The sequence below is a fragment of the Impatiens glandulifera genome, chromosome 3, assembly GCF_907164915.1.
Source record: "Impatiens glandulifera chromosome 3, dImpGla2.1, whole genome shotgun sequence".
In the NCBI taxonomy this organism is placed as follows: domain Eukaryota; kingdom Viridiplantae; phylum Streptophyta; class Magnoliopsida; order Ericales; family Balsaminaceae; genus Impatiens; species Impatiens glandulifera.
Window position 1 is genome coordinate 20,971,798 of NC_061864.1, and position 26,688 is coordinate 20,998,485.

General features: G+C 28.3%; 3 protein-coding genes across 4 annotated transcripts; all 3 read right to left on the reverse strand.

The window, feature by feature from the left end:
- Positions 1-1,447: 1,447 nt before the first annotated feature.
- Positions 1,448-6,855, reverse strand: LOC124932101 (protein STRUBBELIG-RECEPTOR FAMILY 7-like). The gene is made up of 16 exons (XM_047472706.1): positions 6,565-6,855; positions 4,981-5,113; positions 4,835-4,906; positions 4,675-4,740; positions 4,537-4,608; positions 4,349-4,420; positions 4,034-4,105; positions 3,888-3,953; positions 3,749-3,811; positions 3,362-3,675; positions 2,959-3,248; positions 2,610-2,881; positions 2,392-2,524; positions 2,127-2,263; positions 1,869-2,025; positions 1,448-1,777 (listed from the first exon to the last, which is right to left on the reverse strand). The coding sequence occupies exons 1-16, from the start codon at positions 6,668-6,670 to the stop codon at positions 1,640-1,642; spliced, it is 2,163 nt and encodes a 720-aa protein (XP_047328662.1). The 5' UTR covers positions 6,671-6,855; the 3' UTR covers positions 1,448-1,639.
- A 9,438-nt stretch (positions 6,856-16,293) lies between these two features.
- On the reverse strand, positions 16,294-21,841 carry LOC124933077 (ATPase 10, plasma membrane-type-like). Its single transcript, XM_047473805.1, has 22 exons — positions 21,677-21,841; positions 21,505-21,587; positions 21,301-21,420; positions 21,123-21,221; positions 20,901-21,038; positions 20,693-20,827; positions 20,427-20,606; positions 20,128-20,334; positions 19,918-20,037; positions 19,723-19,842; positions 19,526-19,648; positions 19,332-19,436; positions 19,101-19,245; positions 18,801-18,962; positions 18,286-18,524; positions 18,170-18,202; positions 18,005-18,086; positions 17,768-17,928; positions 17,504-17,677; positions 17,172-17,354; positions 16,923-17,080; positions 16,294-16,743 (listed from the first exon to the last, which is right to left on the reverse strand). Exons 2-22 carry the CDS (start codon positions 21,568-21,570, stop codon positions 16,653-16,655), a joined length of 2,841 nt encoding a protein of 946 aa, XP_047329761.1. The 5' UTR covers positions 21,571-21,587; positions 21,677-21,841; the 3' UTR covers positions 16,294-16,652.
- Positions 21,842-23,885: 2,044 nt separating this feature from the next.
- On the reverse strand, positions 23,886-25,841 carry LOC124931727 (small nuclear ribonucleoprotein E-like). 2 transcript variants are annotated; one of them, XM_047472274.1, is made up of 7 exons: positions 25,681-25,841; positions 25,544-25,570; positions 25,385-25,447; positions 24,411-24,489; positions 24,297-24,342; positions 24,188-24,213; positions 23,886-23,976 (listed from the first exon to the last, which is right to left on the reverse strand). In XM_047472274.1, exons 1-6 carry the CDS (start codon positions 25,720-25,722, stop codon positions 24,204-24,206), a joined length of 267 nt encoding a protein of 88 aa, XP_047328230.1. In that variant the 5' UTR covers positions 25,723-25,841; the 3' UTR covers positions 23,886-23,976; positions 24,188-24,203. The 2 variants fall into 2 exon arrangements, with proteins under 2 accessions (XP_047328230.1, XP_047328229.1); XM_047472273.1 differs by lacking the exon at positions 23,886-23,976 and having other exon boundaries at positions 24,024-24,213.
- Between the last annotated feature and the right edge of the window lie 847 nt (positions 25,842-26,688).

Sequence of the window (26,688 nt, forward strand, 5' to 3'; positions counted from 1 at the left end):
ACCTAACATAAAAAAGCAAAATATGTGGGACAATGAATGGAATTGGATGTATTATTATTGGTCTGAATTAGATAATATCAAAACGTCTCATTCTCAGTAGCGCGACATAACTTAAAACAGGCACATTAGTTGTGTTTGTTGCAAACTTCGTTGTTTATAATCATATCGCAATACACAAATAATATCATAGAAACACATCTAGTTGTGTTTATTTACAAACTTCGTTGTTAAAGTCATTAAACGTTTTTAATCAAACCGTTGTATAAAGATAATATCATTTAAAACAAACACATTAGTTGTGTTTGTTTGCAAACTTTATCGATAAAACCCTTAAACGCTTATAATAAAATAGCGATACAAAGATAATATCGTTAAAAATAAAACGATGAGTTATGTTTGTTTTCAAACTTCATAAATAAAGTTTTTGAACGATTATATATCATGAATATCGTTTTTAACCTAACAGTATTGGGTATTTTTTTTTTCTTTTCTAGACATTATTTATAGATTTTGATGAACAAAAAAAAAATTAAACATAAAAAAAATATATAAAATACAACCACTAGATGAAAGTTTGAGATACTCAAGAGCATCAATGATACAACAGACAAAATGGTGAATTGGAACTAGAAAACTTTTAATATAAGAATAAGAATTGAGTTATTTTTCCTTTAAAAATTCAATTTATTTATTTATACTTTATAGTTTAGTAGACAGCAAATTTAATGAAACTAGTGTTTTTGTCTTATAATGAAACAAAATCTTATTCATTTTTTCTTTCTTTTTTCTTATTAAGATGTAATTCATACCCATATTCTTAATAACAATTCTTTTAAAAAGTGTAGGAAACAAATTCTTCATTCGGATTGATGTAATTTATCTAAATAAATTAATATATTATCATTATTTATCTTATCAAATCATTAAAATATTAACTTAATATATTAATTATTTTTACTTTTTTATAGTGTTTTAAAATATTTAATATCTAAAATAAAAAGAATTTTGACAAGATATCAAAAGTTTTCGATCTCATAAAATCTCTATCATTTAATTTATTAATCAAAATATTAAGACTACGATTAAGTTATAATTTTTTTTTAAGATTGTTTAACTATGATACTATTGATCAATTTAAGCTGGAAGCAAACTAACCCACAAATTGGCCTACATATTCTATACAATTAATGCACTTAACTTCCATTCTATCAATAATTCACATTTTGTGATCCTACCTTTCCACATATTCCACTTCATATTATCCTTACCAAAATAATTAAAAAGTGAATATCAAGATTTTTTATTTTTCAAGATCTCTCTAGAACGAAGTGGTAGATAAATAATATTCAAATAAGATCACAACTATTTTCTTTATTTAAAAGGGACCCATTGTATTTTAATATGAATATATGATCATAAATGTATATATAAGAATTAGAAGAAGAAAAAACAGAAATAAGAACATATTTTCAATAAAAAAAAAGTAGTGTGAATGAGAAATAATCCAAAATGTGGCCAAAAACATCTGCATTGCTTCAATTGTTGATTCAGCTTCCATTTTCAATCCCATACAAGGAAAGAAACTTGATGATACAAAAATCATTTAAAAATTCTGCACAAATTTCAGTTTATTTCTTCCTTAATAGTCATCATAGCTTTCCGAATTATCAGTCTGTCGATCGTTACCAACAGTTCTCTTGCTCATGTTAGCTCGTTGCACCAGTAACACAAGCGATTGCACCACCTCCGACATGGGTGGCCTGAACTCTGGCTCCGACTGAAAATTGTATAAAAATATGTTAAGAAAAGTATTTGAAGAGTGTAAGGTTATAAAAGATTTCTTTGTTGAGTCAAATGTTAGAATTCACCTGAACACAAAGTGCAATAACATCAGCAAAACGCGAAAGAGATTTGACGGGATATAAACCCTTTAGAGCTGGATCAACCATTTTCGTGAGAGCATCAATATCGTGGAGTTGAGGAGTTGCCCATCGAACCAAAGATTGCTCAGCTCTCGACCTTGAGCTGGTTCAGTTATGGTCATAAAATTATGGCAAATTGTAAGTTTTTTCTTTTCTTTTTAAAAGACCATTATACATTAAATAACATTAAATCGGAACTATTACCTATCAAACGGTTTTCTACCAGTAAGGAGTTCCAACATGACTATGCCAAAGCTGTAAACATCGCTCTTTATGGTGTATTGGGCCGACATTGCGACCTCAGGTGCACTATATCCAGAACCCGCATTATGATTCAATGCCTACAAGTTTGTGCGTAAAAATAAAAACCAAGATAGATGCAAATTACATTATTTTCTATACCCATCAAGGTAACTAAAGTGAAACGACCAAATGTCTCAAGTAAAAGATACTGGGGTTATTTACTCACCAAATCAGCGTCTGGAATGAGACTCGATAGGCCAGCATCGGACATACGAGGATTGAGATCGACATCTAACAATATGTTTGCAGACTTTACATTTTTGTGAACAATAGATGGCGAGCAAACTTCATGTAGATACCTGAAAAGTATATAAGAGAAAAATATTAGAAGTGTGCAACCGTTGTTAAGGCATTCTTTAAACTAAGAGGAAACAGTTGTCTTACTCTAATGCTCGTGCGGTTCCGAGAGCGATCTTGACTCGGGTATTCCAGATCAAAGGTTTGCTGTATTCATCAGATAAATGTAGGAAATCATGCAAAGAACCTGTTTTGTGGAATTCGTAAGCCAGCAAGTGCAAACCGTGCTCACAACAATAACCGACAAATTCTGTTATGTTAGGATGATGAAGTCTTGATAAATTTGAAACTATTTCAAGAAAATCTTCAGATGAATCACTGGAAAGAGCAGAACTATTTATTTTCTTCACAGCAAGAACCTGCATGGATGGAGCCAAAAATGTAATCAAATTTCTTTTAATAAAATTGAAAATAATATAAAAAAAAATACAAGTACCTTTCCGTCGTTAAATTCAGCACGATAGACCCTTCCAATGGACCCATCACCGATGAGATTATCCACACTAAAGCTTTCAGTCGCGAGCTGCAAGTCTGCTATAGAATACGAAGTAGCATTGATTAATGTTCTATCGGTTTTCTTCTTGAGAATTGGTTTCCTCAAGCGATCTTCTTCTCCGTCAAATGATTTGTGACGATCATTAGGTGGTGGTTTGAGGTTTATCGAAGCCAAAGGTTCGTATTGTTTTTTGGTCTCCACTGAAGATACTGTTGGAATAGACTTCAATTCTGTCACAACCAAAAAGAAATCAAAACATGGTTACTTCATGCATTTATAAAATTTGGAAGGAAATAGACTGAGATTGTTTTAATGAAATGATATTTCTTTTTTCGAAAACTACCTTGCACATCATTTGAAACATGAGGAGCTAGCGGCTGATTATCGAACTTTTCGATATCGGTTGACGATCTCCGGGTCCTTTTCCTCATAATAAAGAATGCAATAACTGACCCAACAACTAAAAGGGATATCACTATACCAGCAACAGCACCACCACTTATGCCGGATTTTTTCTTGCTTCCACCGTCACTGCTGGTGGTGCTAACATTGGGTCGGTTATTCTCATTACTACTGTTAGGATTTCCAGTGGGAGTAGGAGGTGTGCCTGGAGGAGGTGGAGGTGCAGGTCCGGAGTTCAACAAGTTGCCACCTTGCCTGTTACAATTCAAATTCTTAAGTTTATAAAAGATTAAGTTTTTTCGAATATTTTCTTATCAAGAGTGCCTACTGGATATTGATGGATGCTAACGGTGCTGGAATCCAGCCGACGAAACGATTATTTTCAATATTCCTAATAAAATCAAGGAAATTGTGTCAGGGGCTAAGTTAAGGAGATCTGAAATATATTTGACTTTAAAAGAACTAACAAATTTTGAAGGGGAAGATTGGCCAAAACATCAATAGTTCCAGTGAATTGGTTATTCTGAAGGTACCTGTTTATAATCATAAGTGAATAATCAAATAAACAATAATGAACATAAACTATAATGTAATTTGAAGATTTTAAACTTACATATTTGTCATACTGGTAAGGGAACTCATACTCTGAGAAAGATTTCCAGTTAAAGAATTAAATGAGAGATCCCTGAAAAAGCATTAAATGAATAGGGTTTAAACTTTTATCTTCTCATTAACCTTTAGTCTCTAAATTCAAAATCTATATACATTACAATGTATAATCAATTTAGGGTTCGTTTTAGTGGGTATTTTAGTAATGTGTGGCTATTTAGACGATGAAAATCTATATATACAATGAGAACTCTTGGTCAATCATTTCTGTATCATATTCTCTATTTGCTTATATAGCAAAGAAAATGAGGTATCTTACAATGTGGAAAGTTTTGAAAGTTGTCCAAATATGTCATTTGATTGTCCCTGTAATTGATTGTGGCCAAGATTTCTGTACTCCAATGACAAAGGAGAAGAACACGATTAAATATATAAAAAAAAATAAAGAAAATGTTGTGAATTGACAAAAAAAAAAAGTATTGAAAATGAAGAGTGGACTTGAGTTACAGGTATACAAGGGAAGTCATCAGAGAAATTGAATAAGGAATACTCCCAGTGAAGCCATTTCCCCCAAGATTTCTGAAAATTCCAACGAAATTGTTATCCAAACAGCAGAGCAAAAAAAGAAAAAAAATAGAAACTTACAACTGCTGCACATTTGGCGGCAACTGATAAGGTATATCATTGCCAAGATTATTGTTACTTAAATCACTGCACAAATTTAACAACAAAATTTAATTGAATAAAACATTAATGATTGAAGAGATTCAATAGAATAAGTAACTAAGATATAAGACAATCTTACAAAATGGTTACAAAAGTTAAACTTGAAAGCTGGTAGCCAATTGAACCACTTAGTCCCAGACCAGCTATTTTTCTGTCAAATACAAATATCTGTCATTTTCAAAGTATATTTTTTCACATGAAGGCGGAAAAAAATGAGAAATTTACATTTCTGTCACTCTCGAGCCAGAACAGGTAATACCCAGCCAAGAATCTCCACACGGATCGCCGCCACTCGAGTTCCAATTGGTCAATTGTGATGGAGAATTTAAGCTGGAATACATTACTCCTAAAGCAGAAGCTGCATAGAGGGGAAAAAAGACAACAATTATAGTAAAATTTGACAAAACATTTTAAAAAAATTATTAACAAGTATAATAACATGTCATCTAGTATTCGAGTCTTCATACTCGTCCTAGTTAAAATGGTCTCAAGTTCGATTCCATTCAAACTACAGAGTCTCTGGTTTAAAAAAATAAAGTGAATAACAAGTTGTCTAGACTTATATTTACAAAAATATATTATTTTTAGAATGATTTACAATATAAAATAAAGTTATGATAAATGTCATAAATCATATGATACCCATTAATTGCAAGAAAAAAAAAGTTCTGATCAGGACATTATTCATGTGACACATTTTGAGCTTTTCATTATAGAAGTATGTATGGTTCAATGTTTTAGAAGAAATAAGTCACAACATATTCATACAGCTTTTAACCACCCAAAACAAAAAATTAGTAAACTAAATCCACTTTTTTTGTTTTATAAAAGGAAAATCCTATTTTCCTGTAAAAAGTAAAAAAAATGTATATTTCCATTTCAGTATGGTAATCTAAGAGAATTCCGCTCCAAGGATAAATTAGTTTCCTAAATTCAAAACATAAACTTTATTGTAAACCATTTTTTCAAAAAAATAAATATTTTCAAGACCACCTATTTTTAAAAAAAAATGTATGTAATATCTTTTAAATATAGGGAAGCCTTATTTGATATGGGATTGTTTGAGATTATTTCTACACAACTAATTATTTAATCTACAATCAAAAACAAAATCTAGCTTTTTTTAGATTTTTTTTAATAAAAAATTAAACATGATATCATCAAATCACTAATTCATCAATCAAAATACTAAAATGCTAAACATTTTAATATTTCGAACCATTAAAAACTCAAATAACCTACATTTTCAACAAACAAACAAAAAATTAAAAAAAAAACAAAACAAAACTCAACATCAAACAAGCTCCAAATCTATCATACCAATTATCAGTAAAACTAAGCTACTTATTTTAAAATATGAAATAAATATATTGAAAATAATCAGTTTGGTTAATCAAATAACCTAAATCAAACAAGGCCTCGAGTATTCTATTATAAAGTTAGATGAGTATGAGTTAATTCTCACAACAACCAAAGTAGACTAAATTTATATTTTCTTATAAAATAAAAATAAAATTGATGCTGGTGATTGAAGAAAAGAATAGTATAATCCAAACAGGCCCTATCTGAGATGAATCCATTTTCCGGTAAGAGTAACACCGTCACCGGAGGTTGTTCTACCTTCGCCGGCGGTGAGACATTTTTAGGCGTTGATTCAGAACAGAATGAACAGATATAGCGAAAATAATCGGAGATGCATATATATAGAAGAACAAAAAGAGAATCGGAAATTAGAAAAAGGCGATCAGAAATGAGGTTTCCTTATGTAGTATTCTAGGTTAATAGATTGAGAGAAGAAGAAAGACTTACAGTCGGATGAATCTGTGACGGAATCGATGGATGTCGGTCCAGAAAGGAGGAGAATGACGACGAAGAGGAGAGGCTGCAGTGCCATGGCCTCCTTCTCCAGCTTCATTTCCAGAGAGATAGAGAGAGAGAGAGCGGCCGGAGAAGACGGTGATGATTCTTCTTTCTCTCTCTCTCTTCTTCTTCTGTAATGAAGATTGAAGGAAGAAATTGGGGTTTTGAGAGAATCGAAGAAAATGCAGAGTGTCCTTTTCTGTACAGGAGAGGAAGTTTATACTTTTGTGCCCATCCCTATTTTCTCCGTTTAAGTGAAATGTTTGCTTGCAAGCACGATCATTTCAAATAATCCTTTTATTTTATTTATTATTTATTATTTATTATTTTAATTGAAAGGTTTTTTTTTAATTCACTTTTTAAAATTTAATTCACATTTACTATCATTTTATTTAAATTAAAATTAAAATTAAAATAATAAAAGTGAGTTTTATATGAAGAATATAGTTTAAAAAAATAAAAAATAAAAAGAGTATAAATTAAATTATTTTTTAAAAAGAAAGTGAAAATATTAACTTTTAATTAAACTATTTATTTTTTTTAACCTTTTTTCACTTTGCAAGATACCCTAATTAAAAACTTAAATTATTATTTATTTAATGAAATTTACAAAAAAAAAAAATAATAAATAATAATGATAAGATAGTAATTTTCAAATAACTTGATCTTATTATTTATGATTACTTTTTATTATTCTAATATATAATTAATATTATTTAAAATACAAAATAAATTATTTAACAATTATCTCTACTTTAAACTTTATGCCTAATATTTTGTATTCTATAACTTATATAATTATTTTATTATGACTCCTTGTTTTTATTATATATTTATTTTATAATAAAATTTATATTGTTTAGTATATATAAAATAAAAAGTATATAAATACTAATATTAATTAATATATTTAAATAAAATAAATTAAAAATGTAAGTAATCTAAAATTTGAAGTTAATGAATGTTAAGTTATTTAAAATGCAATATATTTGAATTCATTTAACAAAATTTTCTTGGCTTATATTCTTTTCTGAGCCTAATTGTATATCAGATCTAGGATCATATACCAGTATAAAGTATTAACAAGATTTGTCTGAATGGTTCATCGACGCAAGTTCTCGATTATCTGGTTATAGTGTTTGGAGAGACATCTTTATTATGTGAAAGTTTTTTTTTGGGTAATATAGATTTTCGGTAGGCGACGACTCATTAATCAATTTATGAAATAATGTTTATTATAGTGTCATTCCCAACCCTTGCCTAGTTATTCTTAACCCTAGTCTCGGTCGCAGCTTGTAGAAATGCTTCGGTCAAGGAAATATTCAATCAACGTTCGAATGGTTTCGCGATAATTAAATATATGAAAAAATTTAATAATAGATAGTTAAATAAAAATATGTTTGCTCTTATTTGGCGCAAAATTGTGATACATTCTTCGCATGATATTTTACGTTGATAATATATGAATTCATTTTAAGGTTTGTCATTGTTATATATTATTTGTGGATATTGGTCCATATGACTTCCAATGTGTTTACTGCACAATGCTATTATTATAACGATATGAGATATCTCTTCTTATTAAATGGTGGAGAGTGTCGATGATTTCATTGATTTTTTTAGAATCTCTGAATTTGTTAACGTTAAATTTTATGTTATGTTTATTTGTTGGTGATTATTTTTTATTTATGTTTTAATGTTGTTATCAAATTGTTAATTTGGTTGTATTTTGAATAATTTGTTTGATAACAATAAGAACATATTTATATAACGCATGATTTTTTTTAAATATATATAAAATCTTAAATAGTTCACAGTAATTTAATTCTATAATCATAATTATTACTTTAACAATTATATATTTTAAATCGTTGATAGACTAGTTTAATAATAGATCATTTAAAAATAATTATTCTTAGTTGAGTGTTTACTTGTGTTGTTTAATATAAATAAAAAAAAATTTAGATTTAATATAAATAATTATGTATAGACATTAAATATAATTTTTGTTTCAAATATAATTTGTGTGAGGTAATTTTTTTTTTTATCAAATATCATAATATTGGTGAAGAATAAAAAACTTACATAATACAAATCATAAATTTAAAATATATCTAATTTTCTATATAGTTATATATATATATATAATACAAAATTTCTGAAATTAATTAGTTTGGTAAGAAAAAACAGTTTAAATTATTTTACTAAAATAATTATAATATTTTTAATATTTAATTTCTAAACATAAGTAACTGATTTTATTTGTTTAATTTATATAACTAGTTATTCAAATTAATTACATAAACTATATTATTAATTAAAATATTTTAGATTTATTAAATTATATATGTTATATATTTAATCTTTCACTGGAATAATTTATATTAAATAAAATTAATCGATTATCCAAAAACTCATCAGCTTAAGTAGTGTGTTAGGATTGATTTACTTAAAATATTTTTAAAATAAATAATATTTTGTATTAATTAAATTATTTAAAAAATCAACAAAATATTTTTTAAATCCTTTTTTTTTAAAGAATATTACAAAATTAACCGTGACACTGTAAATATTTTGGAATATTATTGTAATGTTAATTCCCATAATCTTGAGAGAGAAAAAGAGAGTCACGAGATTCTTGAAATGATACTTTGTCGGAACACGCACGCCGCTATCATCTTTTTATATTCAACCTAGGATAAAAATAAATATTTAACTTTAATCACCGTTTCAAATAATTATAGTTATTTTTTTTAAATAATAAAATATATTTCAGGTGGGGAACAGGTGAGCATATGTTTAATAACAGATAGTAATTTTTTACAATTTTTTTAGTTGATTATATATATTTATAAAATTTATATTTAAAAGTAATTTTGTAGATTTATTAAGAGTATTTTCTATACAAATTTAATAAACTTTATCATAAATACATGTTTGGTTTAATGTAAACAAACAACGATTTTTCTATGTCGACCAGTGAATTTAATTATTTTTTTTAAGAATAAATTAGAAAATACAAACTTAAATGTCAACTTTTGTAGGTAAACCACCATTTTCTCCCTCTGTATATATTAAATACTGAAATATGAGGTTGTTTATATCGGTTGGAGAAATTTGATTATAATGGTTTATTTGAAAGTGATAAATAATATTTATTTATTTATTTATATATTTGTAGGATTTTTTAGAAAAATATTCATTTATACTTGAACTATCCATCAATTTTCTTTTTTCTTTTATAAAGAGGATAATTTTGCTAAGAATCGATTATTATGCAAAATATTAGTTAATTAAAGAAAACAATTGTTTGGCCAAAAAAAATAAAATATTTTATTTAGTTTTAAATAAAATATATATAAATTAATTGATTTAAATAAATAGGTAAGAAAATGATTGATTTTTTACAACTTATTTAAATAGTCATTACCAAACAAATCTTAAATTTTTTTATGGCAATGCAAAGTTATTTAAAAAAATAATAATTTAAGAAATTAACACAATTATATATATATATATATATATATATATATATATATATATATATATATATATATATTAAGTATGTTATTTACTTACACTAAAAATGTAATGTTCATTTAATAAGAAGTTTACTCTAGCAATGACAGAAATAGTTTTTACCAAATTAACTAATTAGAGTTAAAAAAAATGAATTAACAAGTTTAACATGGATTGAAGTGATACTTTATTTATACTAATTTGTTTTGATACTAGTTTCTATGAGCTATAATTATGGATAATTAAAAATGAATGGTTTGAGTGTTTTCATTATTAAGTGACTAAGTTTTCATTCATAATCACTTCAACGAATTGGAATTGACTACATTTTTAGTAGTAATTAATTTATACATCAATTTATAATTATAGATAAGTTTGATTTTTATTTGGTTTGAATGATCATCATTTCATCATGTTTTTTTAAATTTGTTCATTTTTTTAACAAGACTATATGCATATTGTCCTTCACTATTTTTCACACATATAAATGATAAATGTCTCTTATGACATTTCTTTATTAATAAAACCTATTTATATAAAATAATAATTAAAAAATTATTAAATAACAGTGTTAACATTATAATATTTATCCTTTTTAAGAAAAGGAAAAAGTTAAATCCATATATAAAATATATATATATGTTAAGCAAACCCATTTATATTTATAGCATACAATTTCTAGCGAGAGACGTGGAATGATTAAATTATTTTATTTGAGGAGCGACCGAAAAGAGCATTGGAGAGAACGATGAAAGAAATGACGTGACATCATATTATTGGTTTAAAAGGTAATTAGTGAGAAAAAAAATATAAATTTTTCATTCCTTCATGTTCTAAATTTTTTCCACTATCATATTTTCATTTTATTTATCTTTAAATAGACAGTAATCCAAAAAAATATATGACTTTATTGAAAGAAGAGACAAAAGATAAAAACAACAATCAATAACTTCACAAGAAAAAGAAGGTAAAGATATATATAAATTTACAAAACCTAAACAATATATATAGAAAAAAAAAAATAATTTAAAAAATATATAACAACAACAAAAATGCCAAATTTCAGATAAGACAATTACAAAACAAATTATTCAATTATAAGATAGTACTTATGTCTTAGGTTGATGGACATGAGTATAAAATTTATGTTCTTAAACAAAGTTTAAACTTATTTATCTACACCAGTAAATAAGATAATTAATCAATTAGATGATTAATTTTAATGTTAATATAATATATATCTATAATATTTCTTTAAAAATAATTTGGTATATATATATAGACCCAACACTATCAAATTTATGTGTGTCATTTGATAGTAGGATAATCCAAATTATTTAAGGATTGTGAATTAAGAACAATTTATTATAAATAATCTCTAGTTTGCCTATCAAAACAACCAAAACTCTTAAAATGATGCTTTCATAAATAATTCAATATATAAAATACCATACTCAAGATATATAGAATTCATTTGGAAGTAACGTCGAAAAAAATCTTACTGTTAATTCTACTCCATTTAAATAAAACTGCATTCGCGAAAATGCTAAAACTCCACCACTAATCCCACAAGAAAGGAAGAATTACTTCTTTGAATGATGTTACATAACAAATTATATTTTAAGAACCTAAATCCTTAAATCTATAAAATCACTTTTTTTTTAATGTGTCATGAAAAATTATAGTTTGAACTATAAAAGTTACTTTAATCTAATAATATTTTATTTGATTAAATCATTACTATAAATTTTACAATATAATGAGAAATAGAACTATAGACATTAAAATGAAATGAAAATATAAATTAATTGCTTGATTAAATAAGTCCATTTAGAAATACTTTATAAAGTTATATTTAGATGAGAAAATGTTGATAAAATTTATTAAAAATATTTTTATCTTGTTAAATATCTCATTAGAATATTAATCTATTTAATATTTAGAGCATAACTTAAGTAAATTTATATTCATAAATTTGTTATTATTTTTTGTGTAGAAATATAATTCCAGATTCAACTCAATGAAATAAAATTTTGATGTCTTGGTAAAGTGCATTCAAACATCATTTTCATCATAAAAAATAAAATCTCATTGAAGGGCACATACAATTCCCATACTAACTTTTCAATAGAAAGTAAAACATGGAATTTTTTTTTATATATATATATATATATATATATATATATATATATATATATATATAATTGTTTATACCCTATTATCTTTGAACAAAAGTTACTTATTTTACTTCAAATTGAAGTATTGTTCATTTATTATTTAAATTATAACTCAAATACAGTTTTGTTTGAAAACACGTCAAATTGAAATTAAGTTGAGCATAAACAAATTTAATTGATGGAATTGGATTAAGCCCTAATCAAACAGAGAATAAGTATTCAATATAATATATACATTCTAAAAAAAAAGTATTCAATAACATTGAAGATTTCTACTTATGACTTCTTTGTTTGTTTTAATTATAACTTTACTTCTTTTTTTTCACTAATTGTTATTAGTTACTTTTTTATTTGTAAAAAAAATAAATTATTTTATATATATATTTTTTAGAAGTTTAGGAATACCTAGAATCAGACTACATTATCACTAATTTTTTATTTAAAGCGTTTTAGTTAAAATTCGAAATCAAGATATGTAAAATTCTGGGAAGATAATATTTTTTTTATAATACATGAAATTATAATTGTTACTAATTTTATAAAATAGATTAAATACTTTTATTCATTCAACAAATTTGATAATCATGAATTATTATTTTTCAAATTGGAATTCTCAATTCCATGCTAATTAGCTTATTAATTAGTTGTGAATTAGGAATTTCGTTTTGGTAGGTATTTTTAATTTTCTTTATAATTCAATAATAAATTAATAGTTAAGTTTAAACAACTTTTTATTTTATAGATGAGTTTTTTTCTTAATAATAATTATAATATTTCATATACATTTAATTAAGTTTTAAATATCTCTATACATAATTTTGTTTGAAATTACTCCATATATATTTATTTTAATTTTATTCCTCCTTATATATATATTTTTTGAATTTACACTATAAATATCTATTATTATTTAAAATGTTATAAAACCGTTAATTTGGGTTAAAAATATGCACAATTCTTCTTATACGTGATATATATATAAATTTTTTCTAAGTCTTAATGCGGACAAAATTTATACATTCGTCTTGATATGAATTCTTTAACTTCATTCTCAACCGACAACTCATCTATTTTGTTCTATTTTCAGACACCGATGTTATAAACTAAGACGAAGTTTATCATTCACACGTCTCCTCCATATTTAAATATTTTGTGTTTGTGTTGTGCTATCAAAATCATTTTTAACCAATAAATAATATTGATGTTGAAAGATAGAAATGTGTCTGAAAGTCATATATTTAATGTAAATAATATGATAGAGATTATGAAATATAAAATGTAATATCGTAATACTAATTTGTAATATGTTTGACCATACAAACACCAAAAAGATGATTATTCCCTTAGCAATATTTAATGTAATTTGATTTAAAAACGAAATTAATTTATTGGTAACAAAATAGCTCTAATCCAAAGATGAGAAACACAACATAGTTGAAATTTTAGGTAATCGATGATTTTAAATTAGTTATTAAGATGATTCAAATTTTGACCATAAAATAAAAATTGTTTAGAATTAAGTTTTTCATTTTGTAAATACAAATGAATGTAAAAAAATATTTCAAACAAAAATAAATATATAAAAAACAATTTTAAACAAAATTGAAACATCCCTAATCCTAATTTCCTAGACTATGATAGAAAGGGGAAATCTTACCATACATAAACGAAAAATAGTAACATATGCGGAAACGTTTTATCAATAATAAACAAATGGTGCTACAAATTCGGTCTTTTACAACAAAATACAGTCCTTTAATACAAAAATACGGTCTTTCAGACTAAGTCTTTACAATTACTCAGTCTTTTGCAAGATACGGTCATTCAGTTTCGATTCTTCCTTCCACACACATCCACTGCACCTTGCCCCACTCTATTAAAAACTATTGTTGATATTTAAAACCTATTAAATATATGGAAAAATTACCTAATTATTAATTTTTTTTTGTCCAAACTAAACAAATATAATTTTGGTTTTGTTTATTTTTTTTTCAGCTTCAACACAATTGGCTTGAATTATGCATCTTTGGTATTCAATCAATTATCTTCAAATAAAAATTATTTAACAAACTTTTGTTTTGAAACAAATGAAATTAAAAATATATATATTACATTAGTTGGTTAATATTAACTAATTTAATAATATTTGTGGTTCCTTCCAGTGTTTCAAAACAAAACTTTGTTAAATAATTTTTATTAAAAAAATAATATCTTATTGAAATCAATTTTTATATTAATTTAAGTGAAATGGTCACAATTATGTTAAAATTTAAAGAAGAAATATCTAGTTCAGGTTTTAATGTTTTATATTTTAGAGAAATGGTCCCTTTTTTTTTCTTTGTAAGGTTGCCACGATCATCTATCAAAGAAGGATATTATAGTTAATTGAACTACTCAAATTAAATAAAATATAATCAATTTTGTAATATTTTAGGTAGACCCTCCTCTCTTATACCAAAATAGTATAACACATCAAATTTGTAATTAATGTTCAATTAAACCACTTTCATATAAAATAGATGTATCATGAATCTGATCCATATCACGAAACAACATTTAGATATTTCGATTTTTTTCTCAAATATAATTAGACAAACGCTTAGACCTAAAACAAAAATTACATCGTTATTGCATAAGTATGGATTTGGATTGGTCAAGCACAAGATATATTGTTTTCAAATTATTATGCAATTGTTTGTGTTATTTATAACTATAACTTTATTAATAAAATAAATTTGAATATATATAGTGAGTACCAAACAAGGATATGATGATATTTATTAATATTGGAGGCCTTAGAAGACATAGAAAAGTTAGGTAGAAAAGAGATGTATATGATGATGATGGTATTATTATTATTATTTTTGTTTCTTCAAAGGGAATGGATTCTTCAATTTCTTGCCTTTTAAAATTTGTCAAATTTCATCAATTTCAATCTCTTTTTTCTGTCTATTACCTGTTCTTACCTACCCCTATTAATTAATTGATTTAATGGACAATTTTACCCTTTAAAAATAAACTGATGATATGTTGTAAAAGGACAAAAGGTAAATATTATTATACTGCTATGATAATAGCATCTTAGGGTTTGTTTGGATTAAGGTTTTAAAAAAATCTAAATGAAAAAAAATAATGAGTTGATGATTATTTTTTGGTAAAAAGACTAAAAAGTATTGATATATACAAATAAAATAAAAAATAATAATTTAAAATATATGATATTTTAGTATTTTGGTTAATGAAATGAGTGATCTAATTATTGAGAAGTGATTGACTGAAAAGTTGATTTTGTTTGAGTTATTTTAAAAATTCAAATAGAACAAGGTTTTAGGTTAATGAAATTTAATATAAATATTATAATTTTGTTTTGAATTAAAGATTATGACCTTAAAAAATGGTGATTTACATGTTTATATTTTGGTGTTACTTCCTTAGTTACAATTGTTTCAATTTGTTTTTATATATCCTACTATAATGTTTTTATTGATTTAAAATTTAGTAGATACTTAAAAAAATGATTAATAAATAATCAAACTCAATTTGTCAACCAAACAAAGTCGGCAGTTGATTAAATCCATAGAAAATGGTGAAAGTAGAGGCTAACCACATCCTAACTAATTGTTCTATTTAATTAAATGAAGTAGCTAATTGTTCTATTTAATTAAATGGAGTAATTATTATAATTTTAGTTTCATATTAATATAAAACATAACAACAGAAGAGAAAAATATATTTTACACAACTCCACCAAGGAGGAATTGAACCTGATAACTTTGTTATTTTAAACTTAATGGGTAATCAAAATAATTTCAAATAAAAAATTACAAAAAATTGTGGAATAATATAATTGTTGCATAGAAAATACAATTTCAATGTAGGATGTATTAACCATACGGAGATTAACCAAATCATCCTATTACAAGTTATAATAATAAAAGTGAAACGATGCCAATAAAACTCGAAACAACTCAATAAACAATCATCACAAAATAATTGGATTTATTAATAAGATACAATTTTTACAAAGTTTGGTACAAAGGGTTATGGAGCACAATTCAAAGCAACAACAAAATCGATAACATTAAATCTTTCTAGGGCGACAAAATACTATACACCCTAACACTTTGGTGCATTTATTTTGTAGGAGAATCTACACAATGTAAACAAAACTAGAAGAGGAAACAAGACGGATTCGAAAACAACATGATCTTCGCCCTATAAACACGAGCTTTTATACCCGGAATTTAATGAATTATAGAATGTGCAGAACAGAAAACGAGCTTGAAGTTCTAAAACCTCAATAGAAAATTGTTGTAAATGGACTTGCCTCTTTTAGTCTCATCAGACTGTATGAGCAGATTGAAGAGCATCTAAATTCTTAAGCCTCACAACTGACTCTACATGTCCTCTCAAAGTGTGAATCTCTCTTAGCCTGCAAATAGTTTACATGATCAAACATATTGTTTAGCCATTTCATTTGTAAACAACTTTTTTTAATGTATCTGGATTTGAATTCAATTTCAGATGGGATAACATCACATTTAGAAACTGAACTAAGTGAGACACATATTCAAACATAGATTAGCTTGAGTGACAAAAGATATAAATTACCGGGCAATTTCAGCACGACGCCTGGCTTGCTCAGCAATGAGAGAAGATTTTCGAATCTCTAAGTCTCCGGACATCAAACCTTGAATAGTTCTCTGAGAAAGTACCCACTTGGCTTCACGGTCTTCTTTTCCATAATCTTTCTTTGAAGTAAAAGCAGTCTGATAGGAAAACAAGAGAATTGGGAAAACTGTTTAGGCCAACAGCCAATAAACACACCATGAAACAAGTGTGAATTTTAGTACTACAGACCTTTCTGTCAAACAACAAGTTCCATGCTTCTCCACTCAATGCATATCGAACTGAGAATTTTATGATATCCAAAGGAATGTAGAATACCAAGCTGTATAACCATATCACACCTCCCCATCCCCATCCTATGCCGCTAATTGATGCAAACTCAATGTTTGCATATACAGCTATCAGTGTAGCAACCTGCCATTGAACCAAGTTTAACATTTTCATCACAAAAATATCCTATTTGGCATTCACAAACATGTGATTTAAGGCCAAATTGTCGTTGAATTTATCAAGCATAGTAATTTAAACGAAATATGGCTAAGCTTTGGAAATGTAAATCTTACTAGCTGAGCCACGACAAACGCGCACATGAGAAGAAACCCGGGCCTCTCCAAGAAAGACCAGCTTTGGCTGCGGGTGACAAAGATTAGAGCTTGACTAATGATGCTGACTTGAAGGTATACAGCAGAAGAAATTTCCTCAGTATTTCCAGCTAGTGATCTCACATTGAAGTGAGTCTGTCATTATTTAAGAAGAGACTCATAATCAGATTTTTCATGATAACACAATCAAGAAACTATATTAAAAGAAAGAAATAACTAAAGTACCTCGAAGAATTCAGTGCTGTTGGCAACCCAATAAAACAGAACGGTAACCAAAGCAAGATATGTTCCAATCACGACACCAGTTGCAAATATCTCGTTTAGCTTCCAACTGTCCGGTTTTGGAGATGGTTTCACTCTATCTTGTGAAATAGTCATGATGGTTCCTGTTTTTGCAAAAAAAATCTAATTGTTTGGATCAGGCTTGATTGAGAAAAAAAATTGAGCATGATGGATAATTACCATCATTCAGTATTGCAATTATAAGAACCATGAAAGGAGGGAAGTCATATTCCCATATCAATGCAAGGAGCATAAAGCCAAGCTGCAGAGAAAAAATGAAAAAGATAAGTTTTCAAGAAGAAAAGATAAAACTAATAAAACTGCGGTTCGAGATATCAGGCTTACCACAATACGAATAGTTATAGATACAGCATATATCTGCATGATTAGAAGCAAACCCAAAATCAGTCAGGGTGAAGCATTCAAGAATAATCAACTAGAGAAGAAGAGTGGTACTGAACTGTATAGTTTTTCATCCTTTGAAAAATAGCACGGCTAGTCAAAACAGCACTGACAATAACACTTAGGCCTGGCTCGGTTAATACGATATCTGCAGCTCCCCTTGCAGCGTCTGTAGCATCTGCAACTGCTATTCCAATATCAGCTTTCTTCAGAGCAGGTGCATCGTTTACACCGTCCCCTGTCATTCCCACTATGTGTTTATTCTCTTGAAGAATCTTCACAATCTCGTACTTGTGTTCTATTTGCACAACAAGATAGATATAATTAGAAACCATTCAAACCCCATGTGTTTTTCAAATAAGCTTAATATTGAATCACTTATAATTGATTGAAAAATGGATTTGAAAAGAAGAATAAGATAGTTTAGGCATGATTTTAGATCTGTTCATTTTATTTTATATTTAGACCAGGATTTTTTTCCTTTACAACACGCATAGTCAGTTCAAGACTGTTACTACTTGACCTACCCTGAATGGGTTATATATGTTTTCTTATTGATATCAAATTTAATTACCTGGGAATACACCAGCAAATCCATCTGCTTTCTCTATGAGCTCATCCACTTGAATAACTTCATTCTCATCTGTGTGACGACCCAACAATGAGGAAGATGGGTACATATTTGTTCCCATGCCAAGTCTTCGGCCTGTCTCCTTTGCAATTGCCAACTGATCACCTATTTAGCGCGTAAAAAAACTTAATTTACTCTCTTCCATTTGTCTTCTAATTTAACAAATGTTGTTTCAATTGCAGGCACCATAAGAAACAATTTTAGATACAATTTCACAAGAAATGAAAAAAGATGAATCATTGCCTGTGATCATTTTGACATTAACACCAAGGTTAAGTGATTTATGGATAGTCTCAGCACTATCATGTCTTGGAGGATCAAATAAGGATAACAACCCACAAAATCTCCAAGGACCTCCAGGGCTGTCCTTTGATTTCTCTGGAACTTCCTGAAAAGAATGACAGCAGATACTGTGCTAATTAGCTTGTTAATTAAAAAAAGATGAAAAATCATACATATTTCTGAATTTACTACCTGAATAGCAACGGCAAGAGACCGCAATCCTCTCTCAGCATACTTTTCAATAATGGCATGAACTTTTTCAGCAATCTCTTCTTTTTCAATGGAGAGATTCAAAATCTGAAAATTGAGAAAAGGGAAAACAGTAATGTACATTCTTGCACAGTGTGCATGGTGTGATTTAGGAAAGAGAGAAATATAAAGAATACCTGTTCAGGAGCACCTTTGCTGGCACGATACCATTTTCCATCCGAATCTATGTATGTAATTGCTGTCCGCTTATCAACCGGATTAAAAGGAAGGAAATGCACTTCTTGGATGTTTGCACGAGCCTATAACCAAAATTCCATTAATGCTGAGAAAAGAGAGACACAAATCTGAAAAGTATGGCTTAATCCTTTCTAACCTCTTTTGGATCAGCAAGCATGTTAACAATGGCTTCATCTATGGCATCTTGATTCTCCACTCTTGCTGCTCTGGCAGCAAGCAGGATAACTTGGTCTTTGTCCATGTCTTTGTGGAAAACCTGCAACAATAAGTAGGCATTTAAGTTAGATCTGTATTTAAATTTTTTTCCTTGAAGGGAAAATTAATTCCACACCTCAATAAGGTTTTTGTCAACTGTAAGACGATTCAAGGTAAGAGTTCCTGTCTTATCACTGCAGAGGACATCCATTCCAGCCATTTCTTCAATTGCTGTCATTCTCTTTGTAATAGCACCCTTAAGAGAAATAACAAAAAAGAAATGAATTACAACAAAAGGAAAAGTTTAGGAAGAGGAAGTAGTAAACAAAATAGAAGAATCATGTACCTGTTGAGAAAGTCGATGGGAACCAATTGCAAGTGTGACAGATAAAACAGTTGGCATGGCTATTGGTATGCCTCCAATCAAGAGAACAAGAAGGTTGTTTATTCCACTTCTGTATGATCGACGTTGTATCGGGAACATGACAATTATTTCCAGAATAATACCGACAGCAATAGAGCAAATACAGAAGTTACCAATTGCAGTAAGAACCTGGAATAAATAAGAAAACATGTCCTCTTTGTGTTAGTTACATAAACTAACTTTCTTCCAAAATTTTAGAACCGAGGCTGAATTTCCATCACCTGCTGGAAATGACCAACAACTTCAGTTGAATCGACTAGATGTGCAGCTTTTCCAAAGAAGGAATGAACTCCAGTTGCTATGACAACAGCCTCAATCTCTCCGTGCTTACACGTAGAGCCAGCAAAGACTTCATCCCCAGTCTTTTTCGTGACAGGCAAGGATTCACCCGTTAAAGCTGACTGCAGAAATTAACAGAGATGTTAGAATAAACTAGATAGTGTTTTCTGGTTAAAAAAAACACTAATTGTAGGTTATCTTTATAAACCTGGTCAATTTTCAGAGGATCTCCTTCGAGAAGGCGGGCATCTGCAGGAATGATATCTCCAAGCTTGATACTGATTATATCACCCGGTACCAGAATTGCTGCATCTTGCTCTTGCCAGCGTCCATCTCGAAGAACCTGTTGATCAAGATTAATCGATTTGATCAACATAATCCACTATTTGGCAATAAACAGAAGTTTATTAATCTACCTTGGTTTTTGGAGCTAGATGTGCCATAAGAGCTGCAGCTGCATTACCAGCATTATTTTCTTCTATAAAACTAATTGTTGAATTGATTATCAGCAGACAAATAATCCCTACAAAGTCTTGCCAATCAGGACCTTGCCCCTGTGATCCAGATAAATTAAGAATTTACAAAAAAAAACAATTAAAAAATCAGAACCATATCAAGAATAAATTAAGTTAACTCACTCCTCCATTAGCCAGGACAATTGCCATCAATGCAGCTGCTTCCATAACCCATGATAAGGGATTCCACATGAAACTTAGAAACTTCAAGAATTTGTTCTCCTACATACAGAATGCATCTTGCTTGTTAGCTTCAAACGAGAATCCAAAGAAAGTATAAAACTAGAGCCACAAAGCTTACAGGCTTTTCTTCTAGTCTGTTAGGGCCAAAGATCTTCAATCGAGCTTCCGCTTCTTCAGATGAAAGCCCTGCTGGTGATGTCCTCAGCTGTTCAAATACTTCATCCAATGGTAACCGCTCCTGTAGAACCAAATCAACCGACATTGTTAATTATCACATTTATATTATCACTTTTGTTTGTCCTGAACTTGTCAATCATTTTACCAGGTCAATTCCATCACGGTTAAAACTCTCAGGATCCAACAATGGCTTCTCCAGCTCCCCAGCCATCCTTTTAGTCCCGCAACCTATAAAGTTATATTGTTCATTACTCGAAATGTTAACTACATTAAACAATGCGAGTTCAAAACTAAGTGTAAAGAACAAGACATGAAACCTGGAAACGTGAGTTAGCTCGAGTGTGAAGAAAAGAGATCGGAAAGGATGAATGGAGAGAGTTAGAGGAGTAAAATCCTGGCGTTCATGGAGATGAGGACGAGTAATTTGAGGTTTATCGAGTGGAAATGAATGAATATATAAGAAATGAAGAGTGTAAGAGTGAGGGTTTACATGGCGGCGATAAAGATGACGATGATGATGATGAATAGGTAGCTGGCAACGACCTAATTGACGAATCAAACGACTTAAACTCTCCATCTTCTTCTTCTTCTTCATGTTCTTCAGAGACTGGTAGGTTTGTTCTGTAAAACTGGAGAGTTCAGAACTTGATTTTCAAAATCAAACCTAACGGTCAAGGTGAGGAGAAGCCGCCACGTGGCCTAGCTACAAACCGTTACAAATGAATTTTTGTCCTAATCAGCTACTTCTCTTCTAAATTCTAAGGGCTTGCTTGCTTGCTTTATATAATAAATATTAAGATCATTTCAAAATACATAATACTGTTTTATGATTAAAAAATTTTTATTTGTATTTTAATTAATTATATATGTATATATAATTTGATAAACAATGATGGATTTATGGATATGGAATTTAATTTCAAATAATCCAATATCAAACAAACCCTAAAAACCAATCGCACCACCATGCCAGACTCACCTCTCCACATTTATCACGTGCTTATTTGAGAAAATAATAATTTAAGGGGATGCTTGATTTAGCATTATTTTCTTTTAATATTAAAATGAATTATTTAAGTAAGTTAAATTATTGATATTTTATTTTATGATTTGATAAAAACAAAGATTTGTGATGGGATTGATTAAAAGACCAAATTAATGGTTCCCACCATTAAGTCTTTAAGTTGGATTTAGTTCAAATGTTTAAAATTTTAATTTGATATTATATTTTAAAATTACCTATATAAAATATTGTTATGAAACGAGACAATATTATTATTTATATAAATTTATGTAAAAATAAAAACATTGAATTAGCTGATTTTATGATGTGATTATTCTTTGCTCTGATCAACTTGCTTTGTTACTTTATTTGATTTGATTTTTTTTTTTTTGAGTAATTAGTGTAAACTATTTTAGTCTAATAAAATTATTATTTTCATAGGCATTGTTCTCCTTCGATTATTTAAAAAATCCAAACCAAATTACTTTTCTAATCAATCACTTCTTAACAATCACATCACTCATTTCATTAACTAAAATACTCTCTAATTTAAATTATTATTTTATATTTTATTTATATATATCAATACCCTTTAAATCTTTTTACCAAAAATAATCATTACCTCCTCAAAATCATTACCCATCAATCAATTTTTCTCTCTCTTGGTTTTTTAAAAAACCCCTAACCGAACAAAGCCATAGAATTTTTGGTTAAATTTTTACCCATTAAAAAGTTGAAAAGACAATCCATTTTTAAACTATAATTTTATATTAGTTTTCAAAAAAAATGAACCATTTGCCATTCTTGAACTAGACCCATTTTTGTTTAAACACCTATTCAGAGAAATATGTGTTTTTAAGGAAAAATAAAAGAAAAAAAAGCTTTAGTTCATTCAATCATCCAACAATATCTTTAAAATATATTCATTGCAAAAGTATTTAAATATAAAAAACAATAAGAAAATATTTAAGGCAAATTTCCAAATTATTTATTAATATACTACTTCAACATCTCATATAAAGTAGAGCCTTGGTCTTGAGTGACAGGTCTAAGATTGAAATAAAAATATGAATAAATTTCCTTAAATCTATTTTATTTTACTTAAAAAAAAATTTAATCATATATATATATAAATAATTTATTTTTTTCTTTTTGCTTAACATCAAACCAAATTTCTATATAAAACAGCACTTGGTTTAGACAGGAATCTACTAAAAGACCATGGATTAATAATTTGATTCCTTATAAGAATGTTCTAATAAACCAAAAATAAAAACAGTCAAAAACTTGTCATTTTCATTTCAAATAAGAATGCAAATTAGTTTTCTTTACTATATGGATAGCTAACCAAATAATTCAAAAACAAAAACTAATCATCTAAACAATTAAAACACAAATACCAACCAGTCATTAAGAAACAAAGAATGGTAGGAGCAATCACCAACTAAGATTCAACACTAAATCATCAACTAATCAACATTTAAGGAGACGACGACAAGAACAAACCGCCACACATGAAAACATTGCAATAAAGATAATCATCCAATCCATTGGGATTTAAGTCTTCTTCAACACCCACCATTCTCTTTTATAACAAAAAGTCTTTATCGGTTACTGAAATGAAAGCATGGTTAGCTATTTTCCAGAAATCCCAAAAGGACTAATAAATAAACGATGCCTATTATATTAGCTGTGTTTCATGAACTATGGAAAAACGCATATATCTCAAAGCTGACTCTCATCATACAAGTAGCAAACAGAATAATACAGTTTTGGTTATAGCAATATCAAAACATAAAATTAGGAGACCTTTTATCAGACAAACCTTCTTTCCACTGAAATTATTTTCCCCTGGACAAGAGAAAATGAAGTCAAATGAGTGCCATAGGAATGCAAACAGGGTAAATCGAATAAGGAGAGTATTCTTTGCTTACGTGTTCATCATCAAGGTGATATTGTCTCCTTTCAGAAGGATCCTCCCTGCATGTAGTATAGGCAAGAATGTTTAGGGCTAATACAGATGAATTAGAGAATAAATCTTAACCTACCAAGAGGCTTTCTCAGCTTCTTCTTTATGTTGACTTCTTCAGCTTCCTCTAAGACCAAATTCATGTATTCATCAAATCCCTAACAAAAGAACAGAATGAAGAGTCAGATAGATAGTAACAATCCAAATGGAATGCCATGTATATATGCATTCTGCTAGCATAATATATAGTCTACGTGAAAAACAACTGTCACAGGTGCACCTAATGCCAGATTTAGTAAATCAAACCACTCCTGAAATGTTTCTGTTTTTTTGGGGGGTGGGGTGGGGGAAACGAAAGTTTCTGTGGTTTAGGGTTTAGTAACATCCATCCATAAAACTGGATCAAACCTTATAAGCATGCCTTCTAAGAAGATAGACATGTAAAAGAAGGCACACTAGCTCAAAGGGAAGCTCCTAATACAAAAATGTCATACAGAAAACCAAGGACATGAAATTAAACAAGAAGGTTGATGAAACAGATGAATCCCATCAAGTGACAAGCTCAAATACAACAGTTTTAATCTTCGAAGATGTTGAGAACAATGTGTTGGTATTCAACCCAATTCATCTACAAGTATATGTAACCACTTAACCTAATTGAAATTTGCTTAAGGTGCATACGAAAGCACATTTAGAACAAGGTTGGACTTTTACCAGAAGGGAGTGATGATGATGTACTCAAAGGACATAGATCATAGCTGAAACAGATATAGAATCTGAAGTATGGCGTTCTACTCTCTTAGATAATTATATCATAGGAACACAGTGAATGACCTTGAAACTAACTGAAACAAACATGATCAATCTCGCAATGTCTACTTGAAACAAACTGGCTCAAAACATTTCTCAACATTGAAATACCAAATAAACAATCTAAACAACTATTTCAAATATCATGACAGTATCATATGCATTAGAGACAAAACCGGGAGAAACCATCTTGTGGCGAAAAAACAAATTTAGGGATGAAACTTCAAAAGATGAACAGCTTACTATAATGCGGCCCTCGATTTTCAAGTCTTTCTGCTCAAAAAGCCATATCTGAATGCGAGCTTTCTGTTTGAGATAAAACACAATGAATCAATCAGTCTGACTGAAAAACGAAAAGTCCAAATGAATCCTCAAATAATTTATATTACGAGAAATACTTACACTTTGAAGAAACCTAAATATAAGATTCTGATGCCATCATCCGCCAAATTATGCATACGAAAACACAAATATCGCAAATTAAGAGCGTATAAACGAGGACATAGATAAAAATGAAGTAAAGCATATGAAGAACATACAATGGGCTGTGTCATGATTCTCTGGACCTTGGTGGACGCCATGGCTGTAGGTATCTAAGTTTCGCAGAGAGAAAGATGGAGAGATCTGAGAGCTTTTAGAAAACCCTAGCAGCGGTCTGCAAGTAAAAACTCTGAAAGACGGAGGGAGTTGGATATTTTGGCAAGGGACCAGGTCAAATCAAGTGTTTATTCCCACCATTTAAGTTATTCAAAATTAAAATTAAAATATATATTTTATTTTATACCCATAAACTTTGGATAGATGTTTAGTTTTTACTCAAAACTTTCATAATACCATTTATTATCTATAAACTTTTCTCAAAACTCATCTTTGTCAATTAAACCTTTTTTTTTTTTCATTTTATCTAAGAATTTACTCATCAATCTAGACAGGGTTCTCACTTTAAGTAGGATGACTATTGGTTCGGTGCGGAATATGCATTCGTTATTCCTGCTCCGTTTTACTTTTGAAGATTTTTTTACTATCATTTTCGTCTTGTTTGGTTTCGGATAATCCCCGTAAGACAATGTTTATACCATATTTTTTAAATATATATATTTCGGTCATTTTGTATATTTAATTGTGTTTATATTATTCGGGTCAGAATCGAGGATGAACACAAATTTCATCATCCCCGATCAAATTAGGGAAAAATCGCTCCAAATCATTTTGGTTAACACGGAAAGTTCTAAATTGTCATCTTATTTTTTAAGAGTTCAAATATATTAACATTGGATATTATATTTCATATTTATTTCACATGTTAACATTTTTAATTGAGATTATAATTATAATTATAAATATATATATATATATATATATATATATATATATATATATATATATATATATATATATATATATATATATATATATATATATATATATATATATATATATATATATATTCGTGGAGTGATGAACAATGATAGTGCATATAGTAATGAATTATAATTGGATGGGCTTAAGTAAAATTATAGTTTTTTTTATTATTAAGAATTAATTAA

What these genes read in the sequence shown, in the direction of transcription:
- LOC124932101 (XM_047472706.1), bottom strand. Translation starts at nt 6,670, where the DNA reads ATGAAGCTGGAGAAGGAGGCCATGGCACTGCAGCCTCTCCTCTTCGTC. An exon ending in CTGAATTTAACGACGGAAAG is followed by an intron (nt 2,882 to 2,958) that starts GTACTTGTATTT and finishes CCATCCATGCAG; the next exon opens with GTTCTTGCTGTGAAGAAAAT. An exon ending in TTATTGCACTTTGTGTTCAG is followed by an intron (nt 1,778 to 1,868) that starts GTGAATTCTAAC and finishes TACAATTTTCAG; the next exon opens with TCGGAGCCAGAGTTCAGGCC.
- LOC124933077 (XM_047473805.1), bottom strand. Translation starts at nt 21,570, where the DNA reads ATGGCTGGGGAGCTGGAGAAGCCATTGTTGGATCCTGAGAGTTTTAAC. An exon ending in CTCTTGCCGTTGCTATTCAG is followed by an intron (nt 19,246 to 19,331) that starts GTAGTAAATTCA and finishes CATTCTTTTCAG; the next exon opens with GAAGTTCCAGAGAAATCAAA. An exon ending in TAATGTCAAAATGATCACAG is followed by an intron (nt 18,963 to 19,100) that starts GCAATGATTCAT and finishes CGCGCTAAATAG; the next exon opens with GTGATCAGTTGGCAATTGCA.
- LOC124931727 (XM_047472274.1), bottom strand. Translation starts at nt 25,722, where the DNA reads ATGGCGTCCACCAAGGTCCAGAGAATCATGACACAGCCCATT. An exon ending in GAATCATGACACAGCCCATT is followed by an intron (nt 25,571 to 25,680) that starts GTATGTTCTTCA and finishes TGATGGCATCAG; the next exon opens with AATCTTATATTTAGGTTTCT. An exon ending in GAAGCTGAGAAAGCCTCTTG is followed by an intron (nt 24,343 to 24,410) that starts GTAGGTTAAGAT and finishes TACTACATGCAG; the next exon opens with GGAGGATCCTTCTGAAAGGA.